Genomic DNA, 22,607 nt, shown 5'->3' on the forward strand with positions numbered 1-22,607 from the left:
CAATCAGAGGAGCTGGCACCGTGACAGGACCCACCTGGAAACTGTCTGTGCTTCCAACTCGGCACGTTGAAAATACATTGCCAAGTTAAAAAACAAAGCTTAACAAAAATGATCATTAATTCATCTACTCTCATATAGACCCTGTAGCACAGCTGGCAAAAAAAACCCCAGATATTACCATGATATGTTCTTCAGGAAAAGAATTTTTCCAGATTCTTTTGGGAAATACAAAAAAAATGTCATTGAATAACTAAATCTTTTGAAAGTGTTAAGAAAGCTTTGTATGTATCCTAACTCCCCAGCAGCAGCGATGGCAGCTTGGCAAGAAGACACAAAACCCGCTCACACCATTTGGAGCCTGATTGTCGGGGGTTTCCACCCTTGAGAAACGCAGCGCGCATTGGGAACACACGCTGCTTGTAATTGCTCCTGTGCTGAAATCCTGCTCGGCTGTTCATCAGCACAGCACGTGCTCCGAATTCGAGGATAAACAGCTAAAATCGCTCAGAGAAGAACTCGAGATGTGCTGTTACTGGAACCCCGGCAACACGGCCAGAAAACAAGCGCATTGCCCAAGCCCAGCAGTTGGCGCTCAGCAGCCAGGCCCTGTGGAGGGGGGTCTTGTGTGACACTTCCTAAAGATCCAAGCACTCTAGATAAAACAAGCTAAATGTAAAACTCTGCTAGGGACATGGGCCCGGCACCAGAGAAAACCTGCCTTTCATTGCCGGCCATTAAGCACAGAGAAAACACTAAAAATGTCCTAAATGGAAATTAAAATGTAACATCACATTTCAATGTTAATTTACCACTTATCCATCTTCCAAGCCCTTTAGCTTATAGACTGGCGTTCTAAGCATCACTGGGCAAAATAAAAGCTCTAACGTAAAACTACTTTCTAATTCCAAGTTCAGAGGAACTGGAAATAAAAGCACGCAGTAAAACCGCATGCTGTAAAAGGCCCTCGCGGTTCTGATCAGTTAGAAATAATAATGACCTAAATTTACGCTAGTAAGTAAAACCACCCCAAGTGTACACGTGTGACGGGAACGTGGCGACCGTGACACATCCTGGGGCAGGGGCATGAAGTCCAAGGCAAGCGCTGATCTGATGGAAACCGAGACCTTAAAGAAACAACCTTGACCGGGGGAAGCTGAAACGCAGCCCGGTGAGCGGAGGAAGGCGCCCTTTGGTTGTGCCCTGACGGCTAGTGAAGCAGCTGCCTTTGGCCCACTCGAACCAGGGGAAGCCCTTCACTCACCACGTGACAAATGGGAGCAAGTGTTAACTGAAGAGTTTTAATGCTAGTGAAACGTGGTGAGAATAACGCACAGGCAGTTTCGCTCCCTGCGCTGGATTCTTTAAAACACTGTCCAGCGTTTTCTTGCCACTAGGAGCCAAAAAGTATTTGTGGTGGTGATCCACACACTTTCTTGAGAGGGGACAGTCACCACGATCATATTATAGAGTGATTTTAGAGGGATCTATACAGCAGCTAACCAAGAAACAAACCAAATCCACTGTATTATAACCCGTCAAGTAATACGCACCATTTCAGCAGTGCAGACAAAGGGCTACATGCACGTCAAAGGGCTGGCAGGCGTTGCTCACCTCCTGAGGCTGTCCTTCTTCTCTTCGCTGGTCAGGCAGCTGTCCAGGTGTTTGTTGATGTACTGCTCCGGAATGGCAACCCCGCAGACAGGACACTCCACTGCAAGCACGGGACAAGGAGCTCACTGCGTGCGCAGCACAACGACCAGCGCACGCTCACCCGGAACCCAGCTGCTGACTGACGACCACGCAAACCCTGATTCCAGATGTCTTTAGTAAAAGACCTGGCATGTCTATGCAGAATGTTCATTAGAGCTCTCCTTTGCACCAGAACACCTATTTGGCTCTCTAGCTGGTATCAGAATGGCTCTCATCTTCCCTGCTGGCAGATGGAACGAAATCTCCAATACAAATCTAGGCTAACACGCACCCGCACAGAGACCTGGGGGCTGATATCAACATAAGCAGGTTTCTGTGCTCGTGTTTTTCACTTGTGTGGTTATTTCACTGCTGAACAAAGGAGCTGCTTCACTGTGGTGAGACAGCACAGCACAGACTCTGCTCTCATCCTGTTCTCAGCGAGCGGGTCCCAACGGGGCAGGTGGCTCGAGGACCCGGCCGTGTGTCCGCTCTCGGCACAGAAAACACCCTGTGACAGCGCAGTGCCACTAACGCCCTGCAGCCTGGCACCCCGAGCTCACAATGCTTCTCGCACCATATTTTCAAGCAGCAACTATAAACACGACCTGTGAAGACAGTCAGAAAACATAGACTTCAAATATTCGTCTTTCTCAGTCCCGTGATGTCAAACCCAAAAGGCTGGCTTTAACTGAGCACTATGGGAAAGAGGCTCTGGAACTGGCAGCCCCTGCACTGTGTGCGGGGAGCCGGCTTTGGTTTAAAACACAAAACAAAAAACAACCTATGAAAACCACTGTGGGAATCGGGAGAGCTTTCTGGTAACACTGCTGTGCAATTCCCGACTCCCATGACATCATATCCCAGCCAAAGGTTAAAAACACAACACAGTCGGGACAGTAACATAACACAATAGTTCTGAGCAGCCTATTATTGTATTTGAAGTTGACGTTTCAATTCTTAACACAGAACAAATAATACTCACTACAGGCACTTCAGCAATGCCTCATTTCAGGCCTTCCATTTATCTTGTTTGACCAACTGCTTTGCATTTGTGGAAACGATTTCAATGTAATGCATGCTCGGGGATTTAATAAGGTCATAAAATTGTAAGCAAGTGAAAATTCCAATTGCTCAAGAATAAATGAGAGGTAAAATTTCATATGAGTTTTAAATTACTAACGCCAGCAAGTCTGATCCTTAAAACCAGGAAACGTAAGCTCAGGCCGAGCGGATCCCATTCACGCAGCCGCTCCTCTGGCCGTGTTACATCTCCGAGCACTATTTATCCAACTAACGAATAAATACGAACTTCAGAGTTCCAGCTGAATAAATCATTACACAAAAGGATAATTTTAAAAAATAAAAGAGAGATAAATATCAACTAATAAGAATCAGTGTTGCACTCCTACACAGCCTTTTATTTTAACTGAGGTTTTTAATTGGATCAACAGGATGGCTGCCATCCTGTCAAAGCTAAGAAGATTCTGTCATTTGATTGTAGTTGATCAGTATAAATGGGCATTTTCATGCTTCAGAATAAATTGATCCTAACAGTGTAGAATGACAAGAACACCACAGATTACTTCCTTCTAGAGAGTGTATGGATAGGAACATTAACAAAACTGAAGCCATGATCGTTTGGATTGCGGGTGCACCCTCAAACAGCAAACACCGTATAAAATACCTTGCTCATGGTGACTTAGGGTGCGAGAGTAGGACTGTGATGTTGTCCATCTAGTCGTTAAGGGAGGGAAGAGAAAATTACTTCATTTTTTACTAATTCTGTTGCGCAACTATTGTTTGTAAGAGTTGTTACTCAAAGCAAAGGAATCTGTGAGTGCTGAACTCCTCTGAACCGCTTGGCATCAGCCCAAGCGGCCTCAAGAAGGACGCTGCGGACACCGCGGGAGCAGGGGGACGAGCGCCCGAGCTGCGGTGTCCAGCGCCACAGCCAACCTCAGCCACGCCGGGGAACGGAGCAGGACACACCAAGCGTTCAGTCTCACCTTTCCTGACCGCTTTCAGCAGAGATGTTGAAGGCTTTTCGTGACCTTGGGCACATTCAGGACTCTCTCGGGATCCCAATTCATCGTCTTTACCATCGGCCTCTGCAGCAGTGCTGTCCAGGTTGTGGTGATCCTCAGTGCTGAAAATCTTCTGAACTGCTCCCGCCGGGCCGTCTGCCGTTGTTGAGGCGCAAACCTCTGCCTTTCTGAAGAAACTGTCGATCGATGGCGCCTCTTCCTTCAAAACCGGCCACGAGCCAGGACTCCTGACGGGGCGGCTGCCGGCGGGGCGCCCGCTCGAGGCCGGGGGGGACGGGCCCTGCCGAGCGTCCTGCACCAGCTGGAACAGCTGCTGTCTGGGGTAGCCAGAATTCACACGGTCAGCCACACGGCACACACTGGCCTCTGCTTTGAGAATAAACCAGAGCTTTTCCCCGCTCCTCCCTCTGCCCACACCACGGGGAGCAGCCAAGCCTCACCACCCCGGCTCCTTACCACCCCGAGCTTCTAACTAAACTAGTCACCTTTTGCAAAGGTAATAAAATGCCTTGAGAGCACCGCGCGGAACGCAGTGAAGAACAAAAGGTTTTCCCGTCGCTTGGAGAAGGCAGCGGTTCTGCAGGCACCGCGTCCCAGAGCTGTGACACAGGCTCCGCAGCCAGAGTTCAGCACAAAGCGTCACATCCCCATCCCTGTGCGTGTCCCAGTCGAGCAGAGCCCCCATGGACCCCCGCACGTTCCTCGGGCCTCCAGATTTAGCACCAGGTAACCCCAACTATTTCACAAAAATCAAATCCCATCCTAACAATAATTTGATAATACAGGTTGCTTTATTTACACCATTAGTCTGCAAATAACCATAGCGAATTTTTCCTTGTATTGAAGGATAAAGACTTATGAATAGACTTTTCCGAAGCAATCTGATCTTGGCACAGAATCAATGGAAAGAACACTAGGACAAGAACACAAAAACTCGTTTGCCAAAACACATATAAATTCTCAATGCCTTTTTTTTGGTGGGAAAATACAGAAAATGCCAGTACTAAATGGAAAAGAGAAGAGGCTCAGGATGGCTTTTTCCAGAACACAGTATTTTGGGCCCATGGAGCAGCTTTGCTGGCCGGGTGATGACATCTAGTGGTCCCGACAGCCGGCACCCCCAACCGGCACCCCCCAAACCAGCACCCCCAATGGCACCCTCCAAAACCAGCACCCCCAATGGCACCCCTCAAAAGCAGCACCCCTGGGATGCAAGGGCTGGACCCCATGGGCACTCCTCGCACAGCCCTGGGCTGTCCAACACAACCTTCACCAACAGCCGCCCCTCTCCCTTCACCCCAAAGCTAATCACTCAGCTTTCTCGTTGTTCCCAGGAACTCTGCAGGTGTCACTGGGCGATCGGACCAGCCCGAGCAGAGGGGGGATCCAGCCGTGGCTCAGGGAGGGCACGCAGCCGCGCTCACCCCCGCCATCTCCACACCGAGCAGCTCACCCACAAACTGGTCCCACTGGGAAACCCCAGAACAAACCCATTTCCAACAAGCTCTTAGTTTTGCATGCAGTTTTCTACACTATCTATCATATGCTCTTAAGAAACTAGCACAGGCTACCATCACCTCCAAAAGGTTTTAGCAGGTACAAGTCTACCTCCCCGGCACAGAGCAGTTAAGGCCTGAGGGCTGACAAAGCTCAGTTTAAGCGCACAAGAACTTTTGAAGGCTGAAAGATGAATTGGGAAGATATCAGCGGGTCCTGACACCCACCGCTCTGACCATGGCTGTAATCCTCCCCGAGACCACCCGCTCCCACCGCGCCGGGGGCAGAGACCTGCACTTCTTTCCGTTCAGCCGAGGAGCACAGGCACGCCAACGCACCACTCGGCACGCGCGCTGCCGGTTCGCTTCAGTATCACTGGCAATGGATGCTGAAGATTCTTCTTCAGAGCTGCAAGACCTAAAAAATTTCATTTTCCTCCTTCATCGAGATCCTGCTTCCCGTTTTATGGCCCAATTACTCCTCCCTTGCCAAAGCAGCGCTGACACAGAGCAAGCAGGAATCTACTGCTTCCACGTAAATAAGCTCCAGGGAAGAGACGGGGTTGTGAATCTGCCCGGAACAGCTCGCACAGGACAGTCCGAACCGTACAAAAAGACCGTTTCTCTCCTTGAAATTCCTTCTGCAGTCCCTCTGGAAGTTAATCCGTGCATTAGAAATGATGGTGCTGCTCTCTCCAGCACTCTGAGCTGATGTGTTTATTGCTCTGACTCACTAGCTGTCACGGAACCCCGATTAGGAAACTAAGATATAAACTTGAAAGTAAAAACACCTTTTTCTTCCCTGTGCATGAAAAAAGCAGAGATTGTTTTCAGCAAGGACTAGTTTGCTACTTACACAAGTATAATTCTAAATTCTGTTGCTAAATTTTCTAGCTAGGTGATGCAGAAACCAACAACTCTCATCAAATTAATCTCTTTACTAGAGGACAATGAAATTAATTTCAAACCACCAAAACTTTACACTTATTATTCTTGAAGACACCAGCCTCACTGCAGCTGCTCAGAGCGCTGTCCATGCAGCAGGGCTGGCGCGAGCCCCGCTCCTGGCTCGCTGAACTGCCCCACTCAGTGATGAATTCACACAATCACACAATCCCAGCGTGTCAGGGGTTGAAGGGACCTGGAAAGCTCATCCAGTGCAATCCCCCCATGGAGCAGGAACACCCAGATGAGGTTACACAGGAAGGTGTCCAGGCGGGTTGGAATGTCTGCACAGAAGGAGACTCCACAACCCCCTGGGCAGCCTGGGCCAGGCTCTGCCACCCTCACCCCAACAAGTTGCTTCTCAGATTTATATGGAACCTCCTGTGTTCCAGTTTGCACCCATTGCCCCTTGTCCTGTCACTGGTTGTCACCAGCAGAGCCTGGCTCCATCCTCCTGACACTGCCCCTTTCCATATTGATCCCCAGGAATGAGTCCCCCCTCAGTGTCCTCTTGTCCAGCTCCAGAGCCCCAGCTCCCGTGGAGCAGCGGAGCACAAGCTGAGCAGAGGCTGCCCCAGCCCGATGGGAGCCCCAGCCCGATGGGAGCCCCAGCCCGATGGGAGCCCCAGCCCGATGGGAGCCCCAGCCCTCATCTCCGTGGCCTCCTCCGGACTCGCTCCAACAGGTCCGTGTCCCTCTGATGCTGGTGGCCCCGGAGCTGGACCAGCACTGCGGGGTCTCACCAGAGCAGAGCGGCAGAACCCCCTCCCTGACCTGCTGCCCACGGGGCTGGTGACGCAGCCCGGGACACGGGCGGTTTCCGGGCTGCAGGAGCACACGGCTGGCTCACGGCCAATCCTTCATCCCCCAGCACCCCCACATCCTCCTCCTCAGGGCTGCTCTCCAGCCATTCTCCTCCCAGCCCGTGTCTGTGCTCGGACTGTGCCAACCCACATGCAGAACCCTGCACTTGGCCTGGTGGGACCGCAGGAGGTGGTCGGGGCGCCGCACTCCAGCCGGGCAGGGTCCCAGCGGGGACCCCGTCCCTCCGCTCCACGGTGAGCAGTGTGAACGGGATCAGCGCTCGGAGGTGTTGAGATGGTTCCCATTCCAGACACGCTGAGCAGGAGCACAGCTGTTCCCTCGCTAAGCACCACCCGCATTAGCATTTGCTTTCCCTACAGGCCTGACTTAAGAAATGTCTTTGCATTTCGGAAATACTGAAAAGATTTAAGACTTAATTTTCACAAACACTGAGCTACCTGAGGCTCAAAGTCAAGTCAGATGGACTCGAAGAGCTTAGCAGGTTTCAAAAAAAATCAATCCCCAGGCTTCGGATTTGTTTTGGGGAGGGCCGAAAGAAACCACAGCAGGTGTGGGAAGGGGCAGACAGATTTGTCCCGTACCTGCATCGCTTGGGCAGAAACCAACAAAGCTCTTGTGCTTTAACGATACTCGTAGCACACAAGACTCTCTGGACAAGTGCTGTTCCCCTCCGACTCGGGACCACCTGAGAGGCATCGGAAGCGACACAAGATTCACTTGGTGTCCATGTTCCCCCGACGAGCGTCCCTCGTTAGGCAGCGACCGCAGCAACCCGCGTGCTGCGGGCCCTTCTCACCGCGCCGCGCCCCCGAACGCCACAGCAGCGTTTGTCTTAGTGATTTAGCTTTATGTTGAGAAATTCATTGAACTCCAAGTCACAAAAGGAAAGATTATTGAGCTGCTCTGACTGGTAAGATTTATACTGGTCCATTAAAGTGGTCAAAAAAAATTAACGTTTAGGATTCAATATCATAATGGATCCAAGTCAGCACTACTTGTTCCCTACAAAATAAGACATTACCAAAAAAAAATAGTAATCCATTTATCACTAGGAAATACCAAAGACAAAGTTCAAGCTAAAATAATGGAACAGTAGAATTTCAATCCTTCAAATAAAATCAATTCAATCTAATAGCGGTCATACAGAAGATTAGATTTTCATCACAGAGAAACTCTCTCAAGAAACAAAGCCATAAACCGAGCCGTGCTTCCTGCCACTCCTGAAACCAAGAATCCCATTGACTTCAAGCTCCAGGTTCATTCCAGAGAAAAGCTGATAGAGTATTTGTCTCCCCTAGACACAGGAAAACCTACAGAGTACCCAGCAAGTCACTGAGCTGCTTCTCATCAACAGCAGAGAGATCACACAAGAAATCTCATAGATTATGTGTCTGCTGTGATCAGTGTTTACCAGCCATGCTTACTCTGTTGTTCCTGTCTTTCAAAGGGATGAGATCAGAAATGAATTAAAAATTAACAGAACAGTAGATAAAAATGCAGGTGAAAGCACAGTGCTCCGTTACTTCTCTTACCCAGGAAAGCTCACATTTGCGGTCCCTCAGTATCTACATTTTCCCATCCAAAAGCACAAAGCTCTGTGTGTGCCGAGGTTTGTGCCACAGCACAGCTCCCTCTGGCCCCGCTGCTCGCCCAGGACCTGCCCGGTCACGCCGAACCAGCCGCAAGGCCCATCCAAGCCAAACCACAGACCAGAGCAACAAAGTCACAGAGTACCTGGCAGAGTTGAAACTCTTCACTAGGTCGTCTAACAGGCGGTTATTTCTCAGGTCAGATTCCGAGGCTGCCTATTAGAAAAAGAAAGGAAATGGAAAGAAAGAAATGAACACGCAGTGAAAACAACAAATACCCAGAAAACGCTCAAGGGATCGATAACTGGTTTCTCTGATCTCCGCCCCAACCACCCTGCCCCAAACTGCTGTGTCAATGGAGATGCATAAGGTTAAATATATTTTCCTGTAAAATATCACACACTGAAATAAATGCCCAGGAACTGTAAGTCTGAGAAATCACAGGTGATAGATAAAAATGAAGCATAAAGCTAAAGCAACAAAACCCAGCATACACCGTCTCCAACAATGCTTTATTGAACCCTGGTTTTAATTGTTTTGAAAACCAAAGCAAGGATGCCATGAATATGATAAGAACATCAAGCAAAAAGGCATGAAAAACTGATGAAGGGAAATGTGAATCTTTTGAGTGCTTACAGAATGAAAATATGAATTACGAGATTACTTAGTGCATTCAATACATTCTTTTGAAACAATTTCCCATTTTGATCTCTCTGGCTGTCTTGCTGTTCTTGTGTTTCACAAAGCTTGGATTAGTCTTGCTCATATCAATCCCTGTGATTTTTCAGGGCACGGTTCACATGTACTCCCCAGAGACGTCCACCGAGTGTCTGCACTTGATTGAACGTTCAGAAACTGGCAAAGCTACAAATAGACCTGTTTTCCAGTCTTGAAACGTCTACTCCGGTTTATGCTTCAGAAACACACAAGAAAATTACTTCTATTCTGCCAATATTCCTGAAGTGCCATTCATTGTTTTTAGGCAGCCTATCATTTTTAGGAGTTCAAGAGAGCCCAATTGGCTGAAGACGAAAAGACTAAGGCCTAGAATAGACTGTATTCTGTGGTCTTTAATCAGAAAAAGGCCTTAAGTCAGATTGCAATAATCAGCCACCCGCAGATGGGGCAGAACGTGCCTCTAGCGCCTTCCACACCTGACGCCAGCCCCACGCAAACACCTCCCGTCCTGCTGCGGGACAGCCCCCTCGCCCCAAAAAGGCGACCCAGCACAGTCTGAGCTGGGGACACCGCTGGGCGCTCCTCGAGGGACGGAGTGAGGCCACCCAACCGCGGAAAATCAAAGTGCTCACATTTCAGCACTCGTGCTTTAAACCATGGTGTATTTTAACTAATTAGCAGGCAATAGTAAACGTTTCACGGCAGCGTGCGCACGGCCCTGAGGCACAGCCCAGCGCCGATGCCCCGCCTGCCATGCTGGCAGCAGAGCGGCTCTGGCAGCGCAGCGCGCCTGCGCTGAGCACCGTGCTGAGCACCGCGCTGCGCCCAGCCGCTCACCAGCGGGAACCGCAGTGAGCACCGCGCTGCGCCCAGCCGCTCGCCAGCGGGAACCGCGGGGACACGCGGCCAGAATGAGTCATTGAGCTTAGCCCAGAGGGAAAAAGTCCCGAGATCTGCCAAAGAATAAATAAAAACAAGTTGAGGGAATGAAAACCACTTACCACGAAGCATGCTGGACAGTGAGTTTTGGAGGACAAAGACTGCCGGATACAGAGGGAACAAACTGGAAAAAGGAGACATAATTTTTAAGTAGGCATTCTTCCAAATGCAGTTCAACACCCTTACTAGTATATTTCCTTTTTGGACAATATATGCAAACTAGTCCACAATACACCAATACTGAAAATACACCATTTTTCCATGGAATTAGAAAAAAAAAAAATCCATATTTTATGGAAGCATCTTCCAACATTTACTCTCGGTCCCTCTGTCCACAGCAGGAGCTCACTTGTGCTGCACACGGGAGCAGCGTCGTGCTCGGACCGCGCTCCCGGCGCCAGGGTTGCCACGGCTCCCGCTGGACCGCTCACCGCCCCCAGACGGGCTCCCTGTTCCCTGTCTCTGCTCTTTCCCAGCTGCTTCTTCCCCTTTCCAGACAAGGCCAACCTGCTGCTGAGGGAGAGGGCTGAACCGACGGGACGCAGAACTGGAACGCAGACAGCTTACATCTCCCCCAGGAAAGCAAGCCGGGTTACACCTTCATCACAGGATGCTTCAATAGACTCTTTGGTGAAATATGGCCCAAGCTTCACTTTGCCACAGTAAATTCCTGAAATTATTCTACTCTCTATTTTCGTATGAGCTTCCATAATTACTTCAAGACATAAAACTTCAATCACTCTCCAGCAAAAAGAGACATTCACTTGCTAAATTCACTGGTCGGAGCCTCAGCAACGAACACGTTTAGCGACAGCCACCTAAGCAGATGTATTTAAAAGACTCTCTGTGGAGGAGTCTGAAAAGCAGCAGAGGCATTAATGTGCTAATTCAACACTTAAAACCACAAATCCACCCAAGTATCCCAAAATCACATTATAGAGTAAGGTGCTGCTATACAGGGAGAGGAACTCATCAAAAAATATAAATAAACTTTAACTGACCAAATATGAATCAAGGTGATAAACGCAGCCCGCCAGCCTCTGACAAGCAGTCACCTTCAGCAAGCCCCGGCACCGACCCGCGTTCGCAGCCATCGCGGCTCGTGGGCAGCGGAGCCGCGGCGCGCTCAGGGATAATCAATCACAGCAGCTCTGGGTCTGGCCGCGTGTGCCCGGGGCCGGCGCTGGGCCCGTGCGGAGAACACGACAGCCTCACCACCCGCGTCCCCGGTGCCTCCTCTCCCACTCACCTCTCGCTGCTACGGGACAAACAGCTGTGCCGCGGCTCAGGCCTCAGCCGGGGAACACACGGGGCAGCACACCACCAAGCACTCAGCCGTGCCACACGCACCCACCGACCAAACTGCCCTGTAAAACCACATCTACCTAGTTAATTATAAGATTCACCCGCAGCGTCGTATTTCAGTGCACAGAAGAGAATTCCAAAGTATGAATTTAAGCTGATAACCTGGGTGCCTAATAGCAATGACAGAATGAGAGCATACAAATCACTGCCAGCAATAAACAGTCGCTGCTGAGTTTAAACTGGAAGGAGCGAGGTTGTGAGAAGGAAGAGGACTAAAACAAGCTTGCATGAGAAAAGTCGGTAATGCCATGATTTACACAGCACACTTCAAAGATCATAGTATTTTTTAAAAAATGAGCAATTCTGAAATCCGCTCAGCTGCAGGTCTAGCAGTAATTTCAACACAGATTTCAAGAAGGGAAAATCCTGTATGACAAAAAGAAGAGCTCCCTCCGACAGCAATGGCCGATGAAGAAGTCAGAGACACAGGTTCCCCACGCCCCACAGCAGCAGCCGGCGCCTCTGCCCCCCGTCGGTGCGGAGCCCTGGGCACGTCCTCCCTGCAGAGAGGATGAGCAGTGCCAGGGCACAGCTCTGCCCCGGGGAGACGGCCACGTTAGAGAACACACTCATCTTCAGGCGCTCTCGGGATGTGAAAGAAATATGAACGGTGCATTTATTCTGTCAATACAGATACAATCCCGCGCACCGGGCAAGTCAAACAACCGCTGTCAAGAGAGCTCCGGAGTGCTACCAGCCACCCGAGAACAAGCCAAGGAGGAATTTTAAGTGGCTACAGGTGCAAAGAGATTATAGAGATGTCTACAGGCCCTGTAACAGACCACGAAGAAAACCAGAAACAGAAAAGAAGTTTTGCAAGCAAATGTATTTAATTTTCATCTGTTCACAAATAATTACTCCCTAATGGCAGAGGGGATTTTGTTTGAATTGTACAATCCCAGTGAACCAAAGAGAGCACACAGAGACAACAGAGAAGAAAATACTTCAAGAAATTTTGATTCCCTGTAGAAAACTTGGGCTTTCTGCAATTTGGAGGGGGAAATTCCATGTGTAATCTATTAAAGAAAAGAAAGCAGACGGATTCTTTTCCAAGTTAAGGGCCCCTGAACCCAGCAGGTCCCAGACAGGCTGTCACACCAGCTAGTGCAGAGCACTTCCCGTGCTCCCTCCACAAATGTGCTCTTTTCAATGGTGAGAGTTTTGCCAAGCTAAACTAAACTTATTGCCAAACTACAATGTCCTCCTTCATGTAAGGAAGGGGAAGTGCTATAGTTGCTGAACAAAACAATGATAAGTGTTTATTCTAAGGTGAGAAAAGGCAATGTACCTCCCTTTCAGTGAGCCGCTTCGCTACCACGTCCCAGCAGATTTCAGCCTGAGGCACAGCAGCGCGAATATTGTACCTCATAACGCTTCATGCTCTCTGCCATACAGCTTTGCATTTTGTCCCGCCCTCAAGATGTTATCAAAGATATTTAAATGAAGAATTGCAGGAATAGGGGGCATTTTAGTGCCTTAACCCAGACCACAGGTACTTGAGCTGTCAGAGGCTGCAGCCGTGACTGCACGAGGAAAGGCTGCGGGCGGCTGCCCGGCTCCCACCAAACTGCTCCTCGGAGGCAACCGGCCGTGCCGGCTGAGCTGCAAGCAGGAGAGCTGCCTGTGCTCTAAAGGAAAGAGGGGATCGGTGACCTCTGCTCTGCGTGCCAGTAAACGAAAACGGCCAGATGATGCCTTGTCTCCAAAACTCTAAAGGGGAAGTCTCTTTTTTGAGGACATTCTTCAGCAGTTTTCTGTCACTCAGCTAAAGTGCAAGAGGATTTCACCAGCCCGCAGGGACATTCTCCAGTCTCGTGTTTCCTGGGAAAGATGTGTAAAGACCAAGCCATTCACTGCGGTTCCGTAGCGCACACCTTCCTCGGCCCTGCCTGCCTTGGTCTGCCGAGTGAAGGACAAGCCAGGCCAAACGGAGCCACGGGGTGAAGACAGACCCACCACAGCCACCCGTACGGCCGGGAACGCAGGGAGGGGCGGCTACACGAAATGCGTTAATTCTGAATTACAGGATAGAGGGAAGAATGACCTCACCGCCCCATTACTGACTTACCACAAATGCCCCATGTACCTTGGCTCCTACTCAAGCAATTTTTATTAAAACTGCTGTTTCTGTGCAATTTTTATGAAAACTCAAGTAAATTTAAACTGCAACCACCAAGTCAATAGTGATGCATTAACTGACCCTCCATAAAACACATTAATCACAGGATGGGAGGCACAGAACTCCAGTGCAAAGGAAATAACAGTGTTGCGGTGACCCCTCCGGAGCCCGCACTGCCGGGGCTCGCGCAGGACAGCGCAGGACGGGACGGGAGCAGGGCCGGGGGCGCGGCGCTCGCAGCGCCCGTACTCACAGTTGTGCGAACACTGCGGGATGATCATGGCGATGTTGTAGTAATCGTAGCAAATCCCGCAGCGCAGCAGATCGTCCAGGGCCTGCAAGGGAACCGGGGTCACCGCACGGCGCGGGCCGCGGCCGCAGCGGCCCCGCAAAGGGGGCTGCGCGCCCCGCGCGGCCCGGGGGCGGGAACGCACCGCGACCCGCGGCGGGCTGGCCCGGGCTGGCCCGGAGGAGCGGGCTGGCCCGGCCGGGCCCTGGGCCGCCGCGGGGTCCCCGGCGCTGCCCCGCCGGAGGCCGGGCTGCCCCGCGGGACGCCCCCGGCCGCGCCCCCAGCCCCCGGCCGCCATCTCCCCGCAGGCCCCGCACGCACCTTGAGCGAGGCCAGGCTGGCCGGCCACGGCGGGTCGGGCAGCGGCAGGGCCATGGCGGCCCGGCCCGCCTGCGAGTCCGAATCCCCCGCGCTCAGCCCTGCCCGCCGACACCGGCCGCTTCCGGCCGCGCGGGGCTGCCGGGAGCTGTAGTGCGGGACGGGGCCGGGACGGGGCGGCCCCGCCGGGCACCGGGAAGGCGCCGCGGCCGGCCCGCCGCTCCCCGCCCCGCTTCATCTCGGTGTTCTGTGCTCCCGGTAGCGGAGCCGCGGGTCCCGCTCCCAGGACAGCGGCGGTGCCGCGCAGCAGCTCCCGCGCCGCCGGCTCGTCCCCCCGGACGCGCAGTCAGAAGCGGGCCCGGGCGGGAGGAGCCGCGCACCGCGGAACTTGAGTCACAGCTGGAGCCAGTTCCGATTTCATTCCTAATGATGTTTAATTGAACACCTGCTTGGGAAATTCCGAAGCCCCATGGATCTGCAGTAGTTTTTCAGCGCCAAATGCACCATCTACCAGGCATTTTCAAACCTGCCTCTGCCCTTTTCAATGTGCCTGTAGAAGTTACCTGGTAATACAGATGCCCTCAAAGCCGCTAAATAACGGCACTGATTTCTTTGGTTCATCATGTTCATTGAACCGCACAGAGAGCACATGGGTGCAATAGAATTCTCAGCCACTGTGATAAGTTGTTTACTCGGGTGACAATCAGATGTGGCACGGAGTGATCCCGTAGCCAGATGGCAGAGTCTTCACCCCCATTTTCCAGGAGATGTTCATTTTAAAAACTCTAAGACACCATGGCAGTGACCCCGCACAGCACCCCCGCCAGCGCCGCCGCTGCTCACGTTTCTCACAGGTGTGCGTCAGCCCTTTGCTATGGGAACGACCTTCTGCACAGCCCCTGGTGTGCTGGGTTGCCATGGAAACGGGCATCATCCCGTCACCTCTGTCCCGGGCACGGCCAGGTCTGGCGCTTTGATTTCTGCAGAGGGGACGTCGCAAATCCCAGGCTAAAAATACCTGGCCTTGGGGACGAAAACCAGAAAAATGGCAGGTAGCAGCAATGAACATGGCCAATGTGCTTTCAGCTTTAATAACTGCCTGGGGGACTGGGGGACTTAGCACATTGCCAAAGTCACGTAGGACAATATTGCAGAAATTGCACTGTCTTTGTACAACTCCCATTTCAGGAAGCAGTGACTTCCCCGGCTCTGCCGCCACCGCTCAGGTCGTGCCCGTTGCACGTGGTGCTCACCGAAGGGGGTACAGACACCCCACTGCAATATCCGACACACTGCATGCTGCCACAGATACTCCTGTTGATTACAGTGGTTGTAGCAGAGGCTTTTACACACACAAAGCATATTTAAGTATTTTATATATTAGTCTGCACAACAATAGTGCCTCTCTTTGCTTCCTTCATTTCAGAGGTTTCTTTTAAGCACTTTACTTTGTAGCTGCTGGCGACTCAAATGTGCTGTTACCTGAAAGCCATGTGCTTGCATGCCTGATTTTTCCTGTAAGATGAGGTTTTGTAGCAGTGTAATTTCCATGCGCTTACTGCTGGTTTGTGCTGGCCTGGGTTTGAATCAGATAAAGTCAAGTCAGGCTCTGTGAACGGGCACTCAGTAATTCATAGGTATGTGGAAAAGGTTCTCCACGGCCTGTGTGATGGAGCAGGTCAGAAAGGGTAATCGTAGTGGTCTCTGCTGGCCTTACGCGTTATGAATTTCTGAATGTATATATTGGAATGGATCTGATTACTGTCTGGCACTTGCTGAAAGCGCTACAATTTACAGAATAATTTCATTGCCATTCAAGTGCCCATTCTTTTCACCTCAAGGAATCCATTTCTTCTGCTTTCTCTGCAAGCTCCAAAAAATTATGTATCAATCTCTTGTGGTTCTTCTTCAATGTTCTGTTCTTTCTTTCCCCTCACGTGCTCTGCTGCTCTCACTCCAGGTTCACACACGTTCTGACATGAGCTTATTGGTTTGCAATTAACTTGTCCTCCCCAGGCACGGACATGAGGGTTTCATTACTGTAGCAATGTTTAATTTGTATTTTGGTAGGCTGATGAACAGCAAATGGCAAGGGGTTTACAGCTGAGCACCAGCCACACAGGCTGCTACTGATTAAAAAGCAACTTAAACTATTTCCACGGTAAAAGTGTGGGATCAAAAAGAGCTGGACGCCCCGGAGAGCCCGTGCGGTCCCTGAATGCTGCGGTCAGAGCCAGAGCAGCCCCGTTGCAGGCAGCGTGGCCAGTTGTGCCCAGTTTGGTTGCCCAAGTGTTCCCAGCTGCTCGCTGGAGCGCGGGGAGCGGACTGAGAGCCAGGGGCTCCTGCAGAGCCAGGACACTCATCCCCCTCCATAGGAATCTTCCCGCCGGTTTATTGCCACTTGGGGCTTTGCGGTAGCAGTCTAAGCTAGTTTATTTTGCTGAATTACCAAGCTACAATTTGTTATTACACCCAGAACACCAAAAGAGAGAACACAGACCCTCCTCCCAGCCCCCTGCAATATTCGTTTAAATTGACACAGCAGTGGGGACCAGGCAGGTTCTGCAAGCCCACTGCCCTGCTCCCGTAGCAGAGAAATGTGGACATGCTCGGCAGGAGCTGGGGCAGCCTGGCACGAAGCAAATCCCCAAAAGCTGCTCATTTTCATGGGGACTGTTGAGACAAATCAAATATTTGAGAGGAGCTTACATGGCTCCCAGGTGGTTGTGCACAAGTTAATAATGTAAAAACTGCTAGTTCCCACATGGGGCTTTAAGCTGCTTACGCTGCCCTCGGGAGGTCGCTCTCACAACCAAGTACCCGCCGGGGTCCGCCTCTCGTGTGCACGTGTCGCTGGACACGCTGTCTGATAGAAGTACCAACGCCCCATGGAAACCAGCCGCTGGGACACGGGCACGGGGAGTGGATGAACATCTGCCGAAGAACATGCTGTACTTCACAAAACAAACAGAAACCCAGACCATAGAACACTTTTAATTGTTTCTAAATATTTTTAGAGATTCCTTAACATTTAAAGCAGTGGAAAGTTCCTCGTCATGTCATTCCCAACTAAAGAGAAGACTCTAAATACCATGAGTAAGATTGTTCAAAAACATTCAAGATTGACCTAACTCTGCCTTTATATTAAAGTTGGCAGGGATTTATTGATTTCTACAGGCTAAATTTAGCCTGATGTTGAGAATTTTAGAACAGAACAATCCCACCATGAAGTCCTAACTCTTGAGATGGGAATATACAAAGTCCCTGACAAAGCAATCCTTTCAATAGCAATGCCAATTGAATATTCACCGTGCCAACCCAAGAACAGCATTTCAAACCCACCATCTGCCCGAACAGCCCGTCAGACCAACACGAGGTGCCCGGGACAAGGGTGGCCCAGGATGTCACCAAACCCAGTGCCCGTCCTCTCCCGACTGAACCAAAGGTGCAGCATCGGTTCAGAGCCGGCGCCAACACGGCAAAGACACAGAGCATGGTCTTTTTGCAGTAAGCAGTTTTAGCTAAAACACAATACCACCTGAACACATCAGTAATTTACACTTGGTCCCATTTCTGCTTGCCAAGCTTTGTAAGCAGTCAAGATGACGAGCTATAAATATTTATGTATATTTTAATCAACACCTACAAACTTTTTCATTCAGCAAGTCACAAGGGTTCGAACACAGGGGCTTTAAATCACGTCATTGCTGGAGGCAGAGGGGGGTGTTTGCCATGCCCAGGGACAAGTTTCTACCCTGGATCCCATTTTACTTGACTCACAAAGCTGGGACATGGCTGTGTTAGCAGCTGCTGGCACTGAGCAGGTTTCTTGCAGCACGACTGGCCGAGCTGCTGTGATCTCACACTCCCCATCTGAAGGACATTGCTGGCGCTTCTTAACAGCTCTGCTGTTGAGTATTACAGGAGAGGAGTGCATAAAGCTGGGCTCAAAGGTCTCTCTAGAGTGCACTCAATTTGCCTGCCTTAATCTTCTAATTATAGTCACTATTACCCAGATTGTCATTTAAGAACTCCTATAGACTGTTAGAAGAAAATGTAGACTTCTCAGGCACGAAGCTGAAGAGCTTAAATGAGACATGTAAATTACCTTACTGAAGGTTCACTCTGCAAGCACGGTGCTGTTTTGCCAGGCTGGATCTCCCATGCCCGCGCAGGGACGGGTAAGAGCACAACTACCCCAGCGCGGCCATGGACAGTTCTGCCTTCGGACACTTTTCCGTGACGTCCCCAGCACCTGCTGCAGCCCACAGGCTGGCGACACCTCACGAGACCAGGCGGGCAGTATTTGAAGCACTGCGCTAATATCAGTGTATTTATCTTCTTATCGTTCCTGCAACAGAGACAGCATTTTCTGTTTGCACGGGCAGGAAAATTGGGCCATTCCTGTGCTCACTGTCAGCATCTAATTCCTACCAAATGCCTAGTATTTGTGCCCAAATTCTCTTTTCCGAGAGAAATTTTCCAAGGAAATTTTATCCTTTTTCCCCTTCCTACTTCAAGGCACAATCTCAAATGGTTCATTAAAAAGGACGGCATTAGTCTAACAAGATATGCGGTATTGTTTTACTCTCATATCCTTTTCGGAGACAGGACGCACTGAAGAAATGTCACGTTTCTACTTCAGGGGCGTCTCCGGTGATGAGGTGATGTGGCTGTAGTGCTTGGGGCAGACGCTGCAGCCACATGGTGACGATGCGGCTGTAGTGCTCGGGGCAGACGCTGTGGCCACGCGGTGACAGTAAAGGAGCAGAACATGTGTGACACGGGTCAGTGCGGGCGGGTGGCACCACCAGCGCCACAAGGAAGGGACCCGCTGTCCAGTGTGTGCCGCTTCACTGGTGAGTGTTTCAGCTGAGAACAGTGTGTAGTGGAGAACAGCATGGAATAAAATGTGCCTACATTGGTATAGAATACCCTGCTCAGCCTTTTTAATTTAAAGAAGGCAAAGGTTTTTTTAAAAAGTAATTCAATACATAAATAACATATCTGGAGATTGAGGTACGTTATCATGAACTTGAGGTGCTATGTCCTGAGCAAACAGAGAATGAGCTCACGTGGGGCTTTTCACCCAGGAAAGAGCTGTGGTTTGTGGCACAAGCAGCCGGATGCGGAGGGACAGGAGGGACGGGGCAGCGCGGGCGGTCGAGCCGTGGCGGGGGGCGTGCGGGACAGACGGAGCCAGGAGCTCTGGCAGAGCCTCGTCCTGCAGCAGCGGGCGAGCGCACGGGGCTGCGGCTCTGCAGGCAGCGCTCGGCCGAGGAGCTCCCTTCTTGAACAGGCGAAATGCCTTCTGAAATAAATACAAGACTTGTCATGAGATAATATATTAGATGAAAACCAACAAGCCTTTCCACCAAGTGTTTACAGCCTCTAGCTGTTGATGAAGTAGTTTGGTTCCTCTATAGCACTGCTGGCAAAGGGGACGTTGCCCAAACAAGCTATTTAGTGTGGCAGAGACAGAGAGGGGCTGCTTGCCTGGGTAACCTAACGCTGCCCTCTGCTCCCACCATCCATCTGGTGATCTCTAATTGCTGTAATTAAGCTGTGAAGTAATGGGGCAGAACAGGAAGTTAAACTTTGCGAGTGCCACTTATTTGTTTCCTCGCAGTGGCTGTCGGGAAGTGCTTCTGTCCCACATCTTCGATGCCACCTGGTTCAGTACGCTAACCTGACCAAAATCACTGTGTTCTCTGTGCTTCGCCCCGGGAGCTGCACAGCAGAGCTGGGCACCCCTGGCGCCCGGACATGTGTCCTGTGTTCCCATCGCTCCCTCGGAGAGTGTGAGCCGGGCAGGTTTGAGCATCGCGAGCAAACAGATTGGCCAGAACGCACCGATCGCCCCTCTGAGGCGCACGGCACCGGGGCAACGTGCACGACCAGGCACTTTATAACGGAGACGGCGTTGCGTGCCAAGATGTTTTATGGCTGCTCTTACAAAATCCAATTTAACCTGCAATTCATCTTGAGCGGCAGTTTACAAATCGATGATCGGCATTTCCAGCTGACACCGGGGCCCTGGGAGACACTCACGCACTTTGCAGCCTCTGTCCTTCCGCAGGGTCTGTGTGCTGCAGCACTGACCCTGCTCTGCTGGGGCTGCGGATGCCGCAGGGACCCGCGTCCCGCTGCGTTCGTGTCCCCCGTCCCTCCCCAGCCCCGTCTGTCCACACCGGGACCCGCTGCTGCCCCGTGTTTCAGTGCCCTCCGTGCCCCCCGGGCCGCACACAGGAGCAGCTCTCGCAGGCGTCGCTGCTGCCGGTTGTCACTTGTCCTGTCCCTGGGCCGGTGACAGCCCTGGCTCTGCTCAGCCGCGGCTCTCGGGGCAGTTTGGTCTGTTCCCCGCTCCAAACCCAGCGGTTTGAGCCCGGCCAGGAGCTCAGCGGCGCCTCGCTGTCCTGAGCAGGGCTGGGAACGCAGCTGCGGAGCCGAGCGCCCGCTCCGCTGTTCCCCAGCAATATTGCTGGTTTTGCCATGGCTGAAAATGCAACCAGAACACCACTGCATCATACAACATCTCATGCGTTGCCCACCCATCAAAAGTTCTCCTGATGTATATTTTTCCATTTCAAAAAGAATAAAATTTGATTTACTGCTGTAACATATCTTTGAGAGGCCAAAAGATATGATCTTCAAAATCAAGGTAAAGAGCAAGCTGTATATTTGGATTATGATCCATATCATAGGCCAGTCACATGGAACACAAATAAATGAATCCCTGCTCTGCGTAGGACACAAAGACTCATAATCTAGGAGGGTTCTTTTTAATTACCCCTCTCTTTTCTTCGCAGGGCAAAGGAGCATTGGCTGCTGCCTTCGGGGCGCTGGGAACCAGAGGGAGCTCAGAACCTCCTCAGTCACCGCGCTCACAGCCGGCGCTGAAACGCGTTTGTGACCATGGCAGGGGTTCCGCGGGCCGGTGCCACACGAGCTGCCAGTGCCACACGAGCGGCTGGTGCCACACGAGCTGCCAGTGCCACACGAGCGGCCGGTGCCACACGAGCGGCCGGTGCCACACAAGCGGCCGCCGCCCCGTTCGTGCCACAGGCCCCCAGGGGCTGCTCCTTCATGCAGAAACGCCTTGAAAGCATAAACTAAATCTTTTCACGTTCTTTTTTCAGTCTATTTCAATGTGTTTAGGGCAACGTAAATCAGTGGAAAAAAATCTTACGGTTTTGCAGAGCAGCATGGAAACTTCCATGAAAAAACTGTTAGTGGCTGAAGGAGCCAGAAATAATATTTAGACTTTCTCTTGAACTGTTTTGAGATCGACACAATGAGTAAAATCACTCTGGGCATTTCATAATAAACCGATGTTGATCGAGTTAGACCTGACCTAAGGGCAGCATGAAATGCCAGTGACTGCTTGACGGGCAGCTCATCGCAGCCCCGGCTCGAGACAGGGACACAAGCTCAAATAATAAGGCATCGATGAATTAGCCTTCGCTGATTTTGGTCCTTGGCCACGGCAGATGCTGGTTGACGTTAGAAAGCCGTTGTTGTAGCACATGCGATGCCTCCCATTTGGACACTGATGCTGATCCAATAAACATTATGAAAATCGTGACTAATCTCACTAGCTCCGAGTTATTCCAATATAAAAACTACAGAACTGATAAGCTGGGCACAGTCAGATGCATTGCTGTGTCTGTAATATTTTCCATTCTATTTGATCATCTCCAACCGCCCGTTCTCTCGCCAGCTCTTTGGCTCAGGCCTCTGTTTGGCTGCTTGGTTCTCAGACTAGGTGCGATTCCATTCCCCCCCCTAAAAAAGCTGAACAAAATTAATTCAGCTCCTTATGGAAAAGCGAGGATGCTGGGTCCTTTTGAAATAGCACCAGCAACCTCCATAGCTGGTGTCCCAGCCCCCGCAGGCAGCGCTCAGCCCCTTGTTCCTCAGCACTTTGCATGGCCATGCAGAGGAAAAATGAACGAAATAGGTGAAATACAAAGGCAAAAATGTCGATACGTTAATTGAAGTGTTTCTCACTTGATATTTCAGCTTTCCTGCACAGATTAAGCTGTTTTCAGTGAAGGACTTGGGAGCACAGTCAGGCTGCTCCTGCGCCTCCGCTGAAGACCTGTGTTACACCTCCCGAGTGGTGGGTTGGACCCCGTGCTCAGCGAATCCTCGTGTCACCCACCGCACGTTTATCTCTTCATTCCGTGTCACCCGCCACGTGTTTATCTCTTCATTCCGTGTCACCCACCGCACGTTTATCTCTTCATTCCGCTGGCTTAACCGCTGCTCATCAAATCAATGGGCTGTAAAATGGCTGCAACAAGA

The 22,607-nt window shown here is 51.1% G+C and overlaps 1 protein-coding gene across 4 annotated transcripts in view; it reads right to left on the bottom strand.

Annotated features, from left to right (window-relative positions):
• The window catches only part of RAD18 (RAD18 E3 ubiquitin protein ligase), a 33,794-nt gene extending 19,386 nt beyond the window's left edge, over positions 1 to 14,408 (bottom strand). For all 4 annotated transcript variants that reach the window (XM_080350521.1, XM_080350520.1, XM_080350519.1 and 1 more), the window contains exons 1-6: positions 14,304 to 14,408; positions 13,947 to 14,028; positions 10,272 to 10,333; positions 8,738 to 8,808; positions 3,699 to 4,054; positions 1,612 to 1,711 (exon numbers count right to left, since the gene is read on the bottom strand). In XM_080350521.1, coding sequence (XP_080206647.1) covers positions 1,612 to 1,711; positions 3,699 to 4,054; positions 8,738 to 8,808; positions 10,272 to 10,333; positions 13,947 to 14,028; positions 14,304 to 14,357 — 725 coding nt within the window. In that variant the 5' untranslated portion in view covers positions 14,358 to 14,408. The remainder of the gene's footprint in view (positions 1 to 1,611; positions 1,712 to 3,698; positions 4,055 to 8,737; positions 8,809 to 10,271; positions 10,334 to 13,946; positions 14,029 to 14,303) is intronic.
• Positions 14,409 to 22,607: the final 8,199 nt, after the last annotated feature.

This window comes from Nesoenas mayeri (genome assembly GCF_963082525.1).
Source record: "Nesoenas mayeri genome assembly, chromosome: 10".
In the NCBI taxonomy this organism is placed as follows: Eukaryota; Metazoa; Chordata; class Aves; order Columbiformes; family Columbidae; genus Nesoenas; species Nesoenas mayeri.